This window comes from Camellia sinensis, chromosome 15 (assembly GCF_055761805.1).
Source record: "Camellia sinensis isolate YWXY chromosome 15, ASM5576180v1, whole genome shotgun sequence".
Classification (NCBI taxonomy): domain Eukaryota; kingdom Viridiplantae; phylum Streptophyta; class Magnoliopsida; order Ericales; family Theaceae; genus Camellia; species Camellia sinensis.
This window is the reverse complement of record NC_138975.1, coordinates 46,481,532-46,497,128: the sequence shown is the minus strand read 5'-3', so window position 1 is coordinate 46,497,128 and position 15,597 is coordinate 46,481,532. Positions and strand designations below refer to the sequence as shown.

The following is a 15,597-nucleotide window of genomic DNA, read 5'->3' as shown; positions in this document are numbered from 1 at the left end:
TCAAGAATGGGTTTAATCCCAAATCATTTTACTAAATATTTGTGGGATTGCTTAGTTATTAAACCAAGAGAATGATTTAATAGGATTTCTTATGGGGATGGGGAAATGTTTGGCTTTTGGTGAAAACACTAGAAATTTAAGGAGTTTTGGGGAACATGGAAATGTTCATAAAAATCCTTTCTTTCTTTGAGTAGAAGATGAATGGGTGTAAATTCCATAATGTGTTTTGTAAGACTAGTAATCTTATATATATATATATATATATTGAGTTGGAGAAATAGGTTTGAAACTTCATGCTGCAAAATATTGTTTGCTCTGTTTTACATGCTTAACCCTCTGGTATTTCTGGAATTTGTGTTTGATGCCTTACTGTATAAGTTGTGTACACGTGTAGGGCATAACCTGAGAAGGACGAGCACTCTGTTATAGCACTGTGAGTAATAGTACTCTAATGCACATTATTTACCGTTAATAATGATTCTTATTAACATCTTGTTCCCCGTGGTCAATTAAGTTAACATGTATGTGGAAATGTGGCACGAGAATTAGTGTGAACTTATGTAAACATTGAAGGATTTGGCACACACTGACATGATACAGATATCTACCTAGAGTGGATCATCAAAACGAATAATTGGATAAGACTACAGGTTGTTTTGTACGTTAATAACCATTATGAAATTATGTTAAATATCAGATGAACCTCTGAATGACTCAATCCGGAGAAAGAATTGAATGTCAATAACACGATTATGTGACCCACGTTATGATGTGAATGGCTCCACTCTTATTAATGCAATGGAGCATTTACCTTCTGTTTATTGTTAATAGTGTTGTTCTATTATTGTGGGACAATTATGTCACCTTATGAGAAACCATGGGAAAATCTAAGAGCATTACTAGGTACTACGTTCTGTTTATTATTAATAATGGATACTAGCACACTGTTATCTGTAAGTCAGTTGTATGAATTTATAACGAACAAGGGGAATGTAAGTGTATTACGAGATTATGGTATCTGCGTATCTTTGGACTCGTTTAATATGTACTAACATTCTGTTATCTGTGAACTAGAGGTAGTAATTCATGACAAACAAATGGGATGTGACTGCATTATGAAGTTCAATCTAGTAATAGTTGCTATTAGCACTTTGTTGAACGTAATGTAACTATGTTACCTCATGTGAATAATTAGAAGGAACTATGTGCTTCTGTATGAACTTATGAGGCCGAGGGCCAACTTGTGAATTTGTGAACTTATGAGGCCGAGGGCCAGCTTGTGAAATTATGAATATTTGTGAAATATATGAACTTATGAGGCCGAGGGCCAGCTTGTGAAATTATGAATATTTGTGAAATATATGAACTTATGAGGCCGAGGACCAACTTGTGAAAATATGAATCTATGAGGCCGAGGGCCAACGTGTGAAACTATGAATTCAAAGGGCCAAGGGCCAAGTTGTGAAGTTATGAATCCCAATTATGAATCTATCAAGCCAAAGGCTAATTGTGAATATGTGAACCCACCAGGCCAAGGGCCAGTCTGTGAATTTGTGAACCAACGAGACCGCTCTGACGTTAGTACAGAATCAGATTAACTACCTGGCTTTTATATTATATACACTCTGATTTGCATTATAATTCAAGTTGAACATTGAGTTATTCACGTACTATTATTCACTGAGGTTATCTCACTATGTATTTTGTCTGATTCCGTAGGTCCTGCGTTTGGAGGTTAGCCTCAACTTTTCATGCTCGTCTTCCTTGTTAGCCTTTGTGTGTCCAAGCATTTGGGTGAAGTCTACCCGTTTGGTGAAGTTTTGGCTTAGATTCTGATTGTCTATAATATGTTGTAACTTCTAATGTTTTTTTTTATTATACGCCCAAACACGGGCGGGGTTGTATATGTGTATGTAACTATTATTATCTGTCTATTTGTGATCCTGGCATGATAGTGGTCGCTCAATGGATATAGCTCTTTCCTTGCATGTTATTATATAAAATTTATGCTTCCACTCAGGCCCCATATGTTATATATAACAGGTTAAGTGTCCGTTTTTTGAAGTGGTCATGCCCAAACTTCTAGGGGCGGGTTTGGGGCGTGACATTTCTTCTGCTCTTCTATAGGGTTTTTCATTCTCAGCTGGGTCTCTTCTTGTTCCCCTAGACATCCTAAGTCGCGGCTCACCGAAGCCCGACGTGGGATGGCACAAGGTGTGAACTCAGCCATGAAGTCGGCCCGAACCTGGCCTTTGATTGCTGTTTTGGGTCTAAACTCTAAATCATATTGGCCCATTACCACTACCCATCTGGCTACCCTGCCTTTCAGATCTCCTTGTTGTAATAGGGATTTCAAGGGGTGGTTAGTCAACACCACAATCTTATGGGCCTGGAAATAATGGTTTAACTTCTTGGAGGCCATCATTAAGGCCAATGTCAATTTCTCCAGGGGTAAGTACCTGGTCTTTGCGCCTGCTAGGGTTTTACTCACGTAGTGTACTGCCATTTGTTCTCCCTTCTCTTCTCTGATTACCACTGCACTCATTACATGCTCTGAAACCGCTAAGTATAAGAATAGCTCCTCTCCAGGTACTGGATTTGACAGAATTGGGACTATTGTCAGGTATCTTTTCAAGTCGGCCAAGGAAACTTCACATTCTTCTGTCCACAAGAAATATGTGGCCTTTTTCAATAAACTGAAAAATGGTTTACACTTGTCTGAACTTTTGCTTATAAATCTATTCAGGGTTGCGGCCCTTCCAGTTAGTATCTACGCTTGTTATGCCAACATTGGGCTTTTCAAATCCAAGATGGCTTGAATTTGATTTGGGCTTGTCTCAATACCCCTTCTGATAACCAAGTACCTCAAGAACTTACCAGACCTAACTCCAAATGCACATTTCGAGGCATTGAGTCGGAGCCGATATGTTCTAGGGATATCGAAAACTACCTTCAAGTTAGCTAGATGATTTTCAGGTTCTTTGGTCTTCATAACCATGTCATCAATGTATACTTGTCAATCAGATGTCTGAACATCTTGGTCACTAACCTCTAATACGTTACTCTTGCATTTTTCAACCCGAAAGACATCACTCTGTAGCAATATAGCCCTTTTGCGGTGATAAATACAATCTTCTCATCACCAGGGGGTACATTGCTATATGATGGTACCCCCTGTAAACGTCTAGGAAGCTCATCCTTCCATGCCCTGAAGTGGCATCCACTAATTGATCAATCTTGGGAAGTGGGAAACTATCTTTGGGACAAGCCTTATTCAGGCTAGTGATGTCCACACAGACCCTCCACTTTCCATTCTTCTTTTTTACAACCATAGTGTTGGACAGCCAAGTATGGTAGTTTACTTCACCAATGGCTCTAGCCTCCAACAATTTATTCACTTCTTCTTCGACTGCCTCCACATGGACCAACATCGGCCTCCTTACTCGCTAGATGACAAGTTTGACTGACCTGTCTACATTTAGTCTGTGGTAAGTGACATCGGGGTCAATGCTAGGCATCTTGTATGGCGTTCAGGCAAACACCTCTATGTTTGCTCGCAAGAATAACTCTAACGCTTTCTCCTCCTCCTCGACCAAACCTGAACTGAGAAGGAAGAAGTGATCTTCATCCCCTTGTTGGACGAGGATCCTCTTTAAGGCTTCTTCGCTTTTATTGGCCGGCTCTTTGCCGACGTCATCCAGGACCTCCGTGTCCTCGTCCTCAATTTCGACTATCTCTTCCTCTCACACGTTGTAGATGGATTTCATTGCTGCCATAGTGTAATTCTTTGTCTGCACCCGATCCCCTCTAGCCTCCTCAATTCCATGCTCTATTGGGAACCGCAACAACTGGTGTAGTGTTAAGGGAACAACCCTCATTGCGTGCAACCATGGCCTCCCCAAGATAACATTGTAAGGAGAGGGGGTGTCAATTACTGTGAACTCTGTACTTACCTTCTTGGTGCCTGCTTGCACCTCCAAACTTATTGCTCCCAGGGGTTATGTCAGCGTTCCATTGAACCCGACCATTGGACTGTTGGACTGCTCCAGATCATCTCGGTGAAGACCGAGCTCCCTGTAACATCTGACATACAGGATGTCACAAGAGCTACCTTGGTCAATCAGAATGCGCCTTACCTGGCATTCTCCAATCTTGAGGGATATCACCAGACCATCGTTGTGTGGATGCTGCACCATGTCTAAGTCGACTTCAGTAAAGGACACCATTGGTCCCTGGTACTCGTCTGCCCTAGTCGTCTTTTGATGGACCTGATAAACATGTTATAAGTGCTTTACCCTTTGAGTCTTCCCACGTTCTCATTGACCTTCAAGTGAATCATATTGATCACTCGAGGTCCGTCTGCTTGCGGTTGTGGTGCTGGTAGAGGTGGCGCTGCCAGTGCCTGTGGCAGCCTTGCTTTCTCTTCCCTTATTCTGGCCTCATCTACTAGGTCCCTTAAGTGAACTTGTCTTACCAGATCTTCCAAATGTGCTTTTAGGGCTCTACAACCCTGTGTCAGGTGTCTATCTTCATTGTGGTAAGCACAGTGCTTTCCTAGGCTTCTTCCCATGAATTCGCCAGGAACCTTTTCTGGCACTCTATAATACAGTTGGTTTCTGATTCTTTCCAGAACTTTATAAATCGGGATCCGAAATACAGTAGTGATTGCTGATGCAACCCTCAGTCCTATCTCTTGCCTGTTATATGCAGTATTACCTCGGCCTCGCTTCGGTAAGTCATTTTTCTACTCCTGTGTCGACGTCTTTGTCCCCGGCGTGTCTTCTTTAGCTCTTATATATTTCTCAATCCTGGCCATGAGTTCCTCCATACTTTTTGGCAGTGTCTTTGCCAGTGACTTTCGAAGCAGGCAGTCATCATTCAGGCCGTTCTTAAAATATACGATTGCCAACTCTTGGTTGCACCCTGGTATTTGGTTAATAACCTCATAATACCTTTTGGCATAAGCCCTGAGGCTTTCATCCTCCCCAATTCTCAAAGCCATTAGGGAGTCTACTCTCAACGGCTGCAGTTTGTTTGTAACGAACCTGGCCACAAACATCTCAGCCAAACCTTCCTAACTTTTCACAGTTCCTTTCGGCAACTTTGTGAAACCAATCTGATACGATTTTCCCAAAGGATGAGGGGAACACCTTGCAGAGTAACAGTTCATTCCCAGTATATAGTGCCATTAAGTTCAAATATAAGCTGACGTGAAGTTAGAATCGGACTTACCGTTGTATATTCGAAACCTCGGCATGTAGAACCTTTTCGAGGCCTCAAGCTTATCCAATTCTACTGAGAACGGCGTTCTCGGCTTGACTGGAGATTTGACCTCGGCATTTTGTCGCTTCCTCTGGAGTTAGTCCCTCAAATCCTCCTTAGTCCGTCTAGGAGCTCGGCTATCAACGTATTTCAGCCTTTTTGGTGTGATGCTCCCGATGTCGTTATAAGTCCTCTTTGACCTCCCTCTATTCATCGTGTCAAAACAAAGCTTCTTTCCCTGAACATACCGATGTTCCTTGGCATAAGTTTCCTTGCCACGATGTGTCTTCTGAGACTCTCCTCTCATCGATTCTCCTCGCCCGACGTCCCGTGAAGGCCGAGGAGAATACTCATTTGCCCTGTCATGCTGTGGGACTATAGGGATTGCTTTCTGCCCCCCTTTCTGGGCGTCCTTTTTGGCCGCTGGAATTGGCGTGTTCTCCAATAGAAACGGTGGCTGTATGACATTATTCTGCATCATGAAATTGACAACCGATTGCAGGTCTACCAATTTCTTTTCCATCCCCTTCGTCTCGTCGTCCCTCCTCAGGCATCTATCTTTCCATACTTGGAGGTCGCTTTCGTTGTAATAATCGCATCGGCGTACCTTCTTTGGAATGTCTCCCTCTTGGCCAATGTCCTTTTCCCCGAGATTCTGTTCCTAGGGTTCTTCATTACAGGTCTCCTCCTTTACATTAGGATCAACGTGTTTGCCACTCCCACTAAGAATGTCGTCCTCAATTTTCTCTTTCTACCCGTCGTTGGCCATCTATTCTCCTTACGATTTCCACAGATAGCGCCAAATTGTGGGTGCTGATTTCCAGCCACACTGCCAAACAGGAACTTAACAGAAGAGCACAGGCAGAATAGACCATGCCCGAACAACCTATCACAGAAAGATAAGACTCTGACGTTGGTTCGTCCACCCGGGGGCACTCCGACGATCAAGTCAGTACTTAGTTATCTCTCAAAGATAGCAAATAGTGCTTAACTCACTAGCCCAAATACAAAAAGCGTACCTTTGACCCATGAGAGTACCTTACTTTTATAGCCAACACTAACCTAATCCCTGTAGAAGCCTAACTTCAATGGACTCTGGCTCAATGCTCATCGTGGGCTCCTAGCCAGATAGAGATAAACTCTCTAAGAGCTTTATCTTTATCCAGACTGAAGTTCTCCCGCATTCTAGGACTCTTGTCCCCTATCCACTCATATCGGATTCTGGTATCTCTGTAGATAACCTCGGCTTAGCCGAGATCACCTCGGCAACATGACCAAGACACGTGGCACCTTGGTTGACACTCTGGTGCCACCTTGGCCACGTGTTGTCATTCACAAAATAGGTCCCTACAAAACTTAATAATGTTAATAGAACTTGATAGAAATTTTTTTTCAAGTTATTGATCTTTGGATTTCTAATTCAACTTCCCCTGTATTTTGATTTTCATATTGATATTTGATAATTGGTAGTTATTATTATGCTGATAAGTGTAAACATTATTATTGTTACTAATTCTTTTTTTGGGCAGAAAATGAGACTAATGGAATTAGGTACATCGTTCGATAAGTTATTTTGAGGAGGGTATTTTAGTTATTTTTGTATCGGAATTTGTGTCACCTTTTAAGCCATGCTGGTATATGTTAAAGAATGTTTAAAATAAATTAATTCGGGCTTACAAAATTAAATATGGAATTGAGTGATAATGAACAATTTGAGTTATATCGAAATATTTATATCAACTCTCCACTCATACGTGATTTTTTATGTGATAAGTGCCATTATTTTTAAATGGAAAAAGACCAAGAGTTTCAATGGGTGTGCTATCTAATGGGTGGGATTTACCTTGTAATGTGATTGTAGACACCCCATTTTTGACCGTCCTCAAGACTCAGACGTCACCGTTTGAACACTCGGTAATCATCCATGTTCGTGTTCGTTTTCGTTTTGAGATCCCGAAGGACTCGGCTGTACGCCTTGCCTTAGGATCTCTCGACTTGACTGTTTTGTGCTTGGTTGTGGACTAAGAACTTGTTTGTTTTTGCACCTGAGGGTAGGAGGTGGCTTGTTAGCCATCCCCTAAAACCCACCGGCTGTGGCATGAAGCCACCGGCCTTGCTTTTTCTGCTACCGACCAAATATTTGGTTGGTCGGCACTTCTGTTAGGTGTATCGGCTCTTTGAGTGGTCGGCCGGCCATTTATTTGGCCGATAGTCTCTCTCTCTTTGGCTGATACCTCTTTTTTGCCTTTTTCAGGCATTGTGCATGCTAGCTGTGCCAGTTGGAGTGCACGAACCTGTCCTCCATACATGTGTATAAAGGAATTTGCACCCTTTGCACCCTTTTGGTCTAGCTTCTCGAGAAGCTTGGACCTTTATCTTAGCTTCCTCAAGAAGCTTGGACCCCTGTCTCAGCTTCCTTAGGAAGCCTTGGCCCCTTAGCCTTAGCTTCTTTAAGAAGCCTTGACCCTTTTTGTTTAGCTTCTCTTGGAAGCTTAGGCCTTTGCCTTGTCTATATAAGAGGGCCCTCCCTCTCCTTTGAAGACGTTCGGAAAAATCAGACTTATACATCTGATATATGATATATATCACTCTCTCTATATATATATATCCCCATCTCTCTCTATATTTGTGTGTGTTAGAGGGCCTAAAAGTGTGTTTTGTTCTTAGTTTTGCACTAAGACGCCTAGTGTTGCACCTTGCCTTGGTTATTGAGGTGTTGAGAGGTTGTTCTTGGAGTTTTTGAGTTGGTTTTGATCAGAAAAGAGTGCTAGAGTTTTGTTTCTTCAAGTGTTCTTCAAGGGTGAGCACTATTACTTTATATTCCCCATTCTTGCACTAGCTTTTAACCTAATTTGCATGCTGTTTTGAGCTTTGTGTATAACATATAAAAGTTCTATTTTTTTGTGTTTAAGATACTTCATTAAGGTCACTTTGGTGTTGGGGGCTGTCCACCCCCTCTTAGGCCTTGTTTGGCCCTTTTTGTGCTTTCTTTGTTGAGCTTTGGGAACCTTTGTGTATTGGCCTTCTCACCACTGAAATCCAGAGGATTTTCAGTGGGGAAAAAGAGGTTCTAAGGTCTTGCATAGGGGAGGGACACCCCTCTCCCTTTGTCTCTCTTTTGCTTATGTTTTTGGCTCATAAGAGTAGCATGCATGCTTAGTTGTTTTTGGCATCATTTCAGTAGGTATTTGGTGATATTTGGTCATATTATACCTCTGTTTTTAGTTAGTTTGATGGTCCATTTCATGCATTATATGCTTGCCTTGTAATCTCATGTTTTGGCCTAACATGTATTATGTTGTGAGATGACATTTTAGCATGATTTTGGTTTGACTCCATGAAGCTTTTAGTCCTATTTCATCATGTTTAAGGTCTGTCTTCGGTCTTTAGAGTCATGTTTGCCATGTTTTGTATAGCCCCTTTGCATTCTAGCTTGTAGGCCTTGAGTGTGTGAGCCATAAGCATGCTGCGGTTGGGTTGTTTTAGTGACTTGGAGTCATTTCCCATGCTATTTCAGTTCATAATCCATGCTTGTATGCTTGCATTCATCATCCCTTTCATGCTTTGAAGAGTCGCCCTTTTGTGCCTTGAAATGGGTCATAGTGCATGCCTTTTGTTTAAGTCATTTGGGATGCCATTCATGTGGATTTTGGGGTGTATTTGGACGCACTAAAACTCTGTTTTTGGTTGCATAATCCATGCCATGTGTGGTCATAATAGTTGTAATGGAATGCTCCCTTTTATGCCTTAGTTTTAGGCCCATTGGCGTGCATGTTTGCTTGAGCATTTGTCCATCATTTCTAGTATGTTTGGCCATTGTTTTGGGGCATGGTTGAGGCCTCCCATTTCAGTTTAAGTCCATCCTTGTATATAAATTGCATGATTGACATGTTGCATTACATTGGTTGCATTGTATCATGTTTGCATGTTTGCATGTCTAGTTGCATTACATAGTCTTGTTGTATGCTTGACATGTTCATATTGCATTAGTTTGGCTTGCATGGTTAGGTAGTGTCATGAAGCATTAGCTTAGCACGCTCATATTGCATTGCATTAGTTGCATTACTTCGTATTGCATATAGCATACATACATAACATTGTGTTTGGTTTGGGGTGTCAAACCAAACACGGGGAGTGAGGTGTGTTCGTACTCAAAGTGACGAAACACATCTCAATCCTCGGTCGCCGATGCCCTTGATCTCAACATGATAGGGCGTGAGGCATTCATTTGTTTTGTTGCATGCATTTACATTGATTTACAAGTTTGGTGCCTTTGGCCATCATGCATCGAAATGCGTGACTGGTGGCCCGAGTACCAAGGGCCGCACTCCTTTGAGTCCATAACATGATGGGGAGGGTGGCCATGCATACATTGCTTTGAAATTTCCTTGCCATGCACTGTCTGTCCATTGTTGCAGTAAAAACAGGATTCTGCAGGAATAAATGGCCGGCCGGCCACTTTCAGTGCCGACGACCATCAGAGTCCAGCTGGTGACCCAATTTATGGTCGATGATCACATTTACATGGTCGGTGGTGCTCTTCATTGGCCGGTGGCATTCCAAAATGATCAGGGAAGGGTTCATAGGTGCCTCAAGAATTTTCACATCCCTCAAAGGTGCAGAAAAGTGCAAACAGAGGTAACAGTGGCATGGTAACGGGTTTCCGACTAAGGCAAATCGAGCATGCATCATCCACGCATTCCGAGGCAAAGCTGCGGCGATTTCTTTAGTTTCATATTTAGGCTATTTTTGTAATTAATTTGTTAATTAATTAGAAGTTTTGTAATAATTAACTAGCTAGGATAGTTGATTCATTATTTGGCCTGTATTAATCTTTTGGACCCTCAGAGCGAGGGCAATTGTGTAATAAGTGTGTGTGAGTGTGTGCATGTCTTCCAACCTCCACTTCTTTCTCCCTTTTATTTGCATGCTTTCAATGGTTAGTATTAGGGCATATTTAAATTAGTATAACTTATGCTATGCATGCGTGCATTCATTCATCTGTACTGCATGCACCGGGCTCGGCGCATCATACTAACTGCATGGTATTTCAATTCCAAGTTGAATACATGTCATCTGTTGCATTTCATATGCCATGTTTAGAATAGTCGAGCCTATCTAGGTTGCATTTTTGCATGTGTTGCATTAAGCATTTCAGCATAGTTAGGATTCATGCATGTTCACTGACTAGTTTCTATTTTGGCTTGGAGTACTTGGAGTACTCGGTAAGTTTTCATGCTTTAGCATCCTTACATGCGTGTGAGTGTTGCCATGATAGCATGCTTTACCATGAAGCTATGTGCTTATGTGATATAACTGCCTGAGTACCTGTGGGTGAAGGTTGGGTTATTTGAATTGGAACGATGCATTGAATGCGAGTTTTAAGCCTACTCGAAAGTGGCAAAATCGCATTTTCTAAACCCACCCGTGGGTGGCAAAATCTGCATTTTTAGCCTACTTGCGAGTAGCAAACCACTTTAAAAACCAAACCACTTTAAAAAACAAACATGAGATGTTTTGTTCCAACTTAGACGACCCAGTCTATACTTGTATGTTGCGTGCATCACGTAGTAAATCTAGGCTAATAACCGGAATAAGAGCATATAATGTTTTCAAAACTCGATATCATGGTTAGTAGATGTCGATCTTTGATTGGGCGAGCGGGGGTGCTCATAACTGACCTTCTCCAATCGTACCCAAGTTCCCAAGCCGAGGCAACTTTGGTGATGACGGACATGTGGCCTTAGGCAACGAGTCAGGGTTTCCTAAATTTTCTCGAAATAAATATTTAGGTGGCGACTCTGTATCTGGCAAAGCAGTTTATGTTTGGCACTTCTTTCTAAAAAATCTATTTTCCAAAAACGATTTGCCGGATTTGGACTCTTTAATGATTCATCGATCTTGCATTGCACTCTGCGAGATTAGACACAGGACCGTGACATTGAGTCCGAACTGTAGTGAGTCCGAATGAACAAAACGGGATTTCCCTCCCGGGACGTTCGGGGACGTCTACAGTGATGTGTATGTTTGTGCTTTTGTTTTTGTTTTTGTTTTCTTTTTCTTTTCCTTACCATATCATTAGAGCTTAATTTAAAGCTTTATTTTTAGAGGAGTAATGTTAGAGGCCCCCAAAATTTTTATCAAAATTTTTATCAAATGTCTCACATAGGTGTGGGACCTATATCATGTGAGTCTCATGTGGATCCCACACCCATGTGAGACATTTGATAAAAATTTTAAAATCTCTAACATTTTTATTTTTAGAGTTCTGTATCATTGCTCTTTTTAAATATAGTGAGTTCAACACATTCACGCAGAGTATGTGTACAAATATATGGAAGATGTAAATTAAATTTGGTGAGAAAAATTATTTATGTTCAAAAATTGGTAAATAATTATATTTTCTTCATTTTTTTGGTTGGGATATTATTGTTTGTTGATAAAAAATTGGTTTAAGTCAAATCGATAGTGATTGCAGACTTAAATAAATTTTAAATAAACATAAATAAAAATCAGGATTTGTGGTTAAGTTTTATGCCTTAAACAAATTAAGGACTTTTTTGAAGGTAATTAAATAAAAAAAAGAAATAAAACAGAACAGAATATATATTAATTGAAATAAATTGTCACTTGCCACCAATTACAAGAACTTGAGCAAGAACAAAAAATTGAATAAATATAACAATCAACAAAAGAAAAAGGATTGGAAAAGCTAACACTTTAATCTACTCCTAACAACTATTAAATTACTCCACTCCTGAATAAATGTTACGTTTTGTGAATGGTTGTTGATGAAATTCCGTCCTCACTGCACCCAGCTCTCTTTTATAATTGATTTGGTTAGCTTTCAGCTCTGATCTTCCTTGATTTTCTGCCCTTCTGCATTTCTATCCCCGTCTGTTCCTTTGATTTTGATTTCTCTCTTGATTTTCTACTGTCATCTTCCTTATCCTTTAAAAAGAATCCCTCAACAACTAACCTGTCACGTCAGCAACCTATTGACAACGGAAAATTTCCAAATTTTAGCACCAACAATATCTTATTCACATATTAATTCTATATAAAAAGAAAATACTATATATAAATAAAATTTTAATCATATTTTCTTACTACACTAGACAAATATGAAGGCTCACATTAATAAATATACATATTTGGGTTCAAAAATTTTAAAAATAAATAATATTTAGGTTCCACTACATTTGTCTTTAATAGTAATAAATTGATGAGAAATCCGGTACAACATTACGAAAAAATGTGCACATGAAAAATTTGAATCATTGAAAATTTTGCCCTCACTTTTATTTGCATAATGTGGTTGATTATTTTGGTGATCTAGATTTTCGATAATTGTAATAATGTTGATAACATTAGTCCTATAGAAATTATTTTATTTGGTTTGGTTTTCAAAATCTATTTTTTAGATTTAAAATAAAAAATAAAAACTAAAAATTAAAAACACTTATTATTTTTATATAATTTAAATTTTTTAACAATGCTACATCTCTATAAATTTCTCATGCAAAAGCACTCCATAACAATTTCTTACTAGTAAGAATTCACTGCTATAGAACCAATTAGACCCGACTTAGTTGGCCACCCTGACAATAAGGGCTTCGTTCGTAGGGGGAGTTGAATCACCATGACTCACCTCTCCCTAAGAGAGTTGAATTAAAAAGGCAAACACTTGACACTTTACACAGGATAGGGAGGCTATCTTTTATAGGTGCTAATTTAGTAATTCACAACTAACTTTCTTTGATGAAAAATCGCTGCTACAAAAAAAATCACCGCTATAGACTGAAAATTTCTTACTGGTCAGAAATTTGTGGGGATTGATTTTTCTTTATGTTTTTAGGCAAAAATAAATTTTAATTTTTTTAAAAAAAATCTGTTTAATGTTTATTTTATCAAATTAATTTCTATATGTTCTAATTTATTTTTTCCAAAACTAGCTTTAGAAAATCATACCAGTATGAGTTTAGGAAACATATACAATCCCAGTATGAGATCCAACATTACAGCTGGTTGGATCCTTTATCCAAGCTCAAAAATGGATTTCAAGTCACCCCAAGACCCAAACCCACCGACCCAACAAAAACCCATTTTGTAAGATATACTTCAACGTCAAGTCACATAACAGCTGGCTTGTGTGTCCGTCACTCACTCTCCCCTAGTTTACAGACTTAAAACCTATTCCAAATTGGAAACAAAATCTTACACTATCTAAAACTCTACTATTTCCTAAAACCCTAAGGCCGGGTCCTATAAATACATACATAGCTTTAAGAAACATTCACATCAATATTTTTTCATGAACACAAACAACAAACAATCTCTTGTGAAGATGGTGTCGATGAAGAGGAAGCACGAGGAGTTCAAAATCAAGAAAAGTGTCTATGGCGATGGAAACAAGTGGTTCAGAGGGTCCATCATCGGAAAATCAAGCAGCGGACTGGTTTATTTGGCGACTTTGAAGAAACCCAAATGGAGACTCACCCACTTGCCTGTACTAATGGCTGTGAAGTCCGCAGAGGTTTCTGATTCGGCTTTGCTTCAGAGGGAAGCAATTGTTCTTAGCAACCTCCATGCTTGTCCCTATATCTATCGGTGCTTTGGGGAAGAGATTATGACCGGTGATCGCAATCACATCATTTATAACCTTCTCTTGGAGTATGGCTCTGGCGGAACCCTAGCTGATTTGATCAAGAAAAGTGGCGGTGAAGGATTGCCTGAATCTGATGTTAGGCGCTATACTAGGCATATTCTTGAAGGTCTTGATTGTGTTCATAGCTGTGGGTATGTTCACCGTGCTCTAAAGCCTGAGAATATTATAATTGTTCCTATCATTACTGGTACTGGCACTGAATATGTTGCAAAGATTGGTGATTTTGGGTTGGCAAAGCGAGCAAAGCAGATGAGGAAGATGATGACGATGTCAAAGTCTTGTAAATTGAGAGGAAGTCTCGGGTATTCGTCGCCAGAGACAGTGGTTGATAAAGGGCTACAACAAGAGTCTCCATCTGATGTTTGGGCTCTTGGGATGATTGTGTTTGAGATGTTAGCTGGGAAGTCTGTGTGGGATGGAAAACAAGATTCAGAAGTTGAGGACATTCTCTCTGAGATTGGCAAAGGGCATGGACTGCTCAAACTACCCAATCAAAGTGAGGTATCAGAGGAAGCAATGGACTTTTTGAAGGGTTGTTTTGCTGGAAAAGCTATGGATAGATTGACTACTCAGATGCTCTTGAATCACCCTTTTGTGGCTGGATTGAGCGAGGATAGCGAAGACAATGAGGAAGAATTATCAGTGGAGGATTTCGAGGAGAACTATTGCTCGCCATCGTCGTCATTGTCATTATCAGATTACGAGTCTGATGATTGGAACTTGAGGGTCAAGAAACCAAAGGTGGATGAAGAGGCAATTAGTGTTTGCTCGTTGTTGTCATACGAATACAACGCTGTGGATGATGATGAACACGGTTCTTCTTGCGTTTCATATGATTGGAGTAACATGCCATTGGAGACTGAGGAATTGGAGGAAGTTGATAGGCCATTGTCACTGTCAGTTTGTTATTAGGATGATGAACTAGTTCTTCATCATGTGTGTGTGTAATCCACTATAAAATATGTCTGATAGGGTAGAAAATTTGTAGGACAAAACATTATTGCTATTTTGAAAAAATTAAATCAATTGACATTGGAATCCTATCATTTTGTACTAAAATATTTAGCATTGTGGCTTATATATTTAAAAATGTGATTGTCACATTATTTTGATTGAGTTTTACAAGTAAAACAATGACAAATAATTTCTATTAACAATAGCAATCGGATGTGTATTTTAAAAATATATATAACAAATTTTTGTCCTCTATTTGCCTTAAATTTTATTTGAACACAAATAGCTATCACCTAATTTAGTTGACAGTAATGAATTGGATCTAGTGAAAGTTTGTGTTTATTTCAATGGCTTGGCATATCGATTGTACCAACTTATATAAATAGCCAAATTTCAACTTTACAATAAAAATACAATACAAAAAAGCATCCATACAAATCCTCTGCTGACAAACAGGATAGTGGAAAACCTATATTGATTTTTGCCTCCTCTGAATTAACAGTAATGTTAGAAATATAAAAACTAAAGACACAATCCTCTCACAATAAGTAAATTCCACATATAGGTTCCATCCTTTATAAGAGTTCTGTGTCTCATTTTGTGTTTAGTTTCTGTACTAGTAGATGTACTCCTGAATTAAAGCCTGTTATGATTTTGGGCCAACTGTTTGCTTCTAAATAGTAATGTGCTATTTTTTATGTTTAATGGCCTTT

At 39.6% G+C, this 15,597-nt stretch overlaps 1 protein-coding gene across 1 annotated transcript; it reads left to right on the top strand.

Annotated features, from left to right (window-relative positions):
- Positions 1–13,609: 13,609 nt before the first annotated feature.
- On the top strand, positions 13,610–14,842 carry LOC114303848 (mitogen-activated protein kinase kinase kinase 20-like). The gene has a single exon (XM_028249004.2). The coding sequence runs from the start codon at positions 13,610–13,612 to the stop codon at positions 14,840–14,842; it is 1,233 nt and encodes a 410-aa protein (XP_028104805.2).
- Positions 14,843–15,597: the final 755 nt, after the last annotated feature.

What these genes read in the sequence shown, in the direction of transcription:
- LOC114303848 (XM_028249004.2), top strand. Translation starts at nt 13,610, where the DNA reads ATGGTGTCGATGAAGAGGAAGCACGAGGAGTTCAAAATCAAGAAAAGT.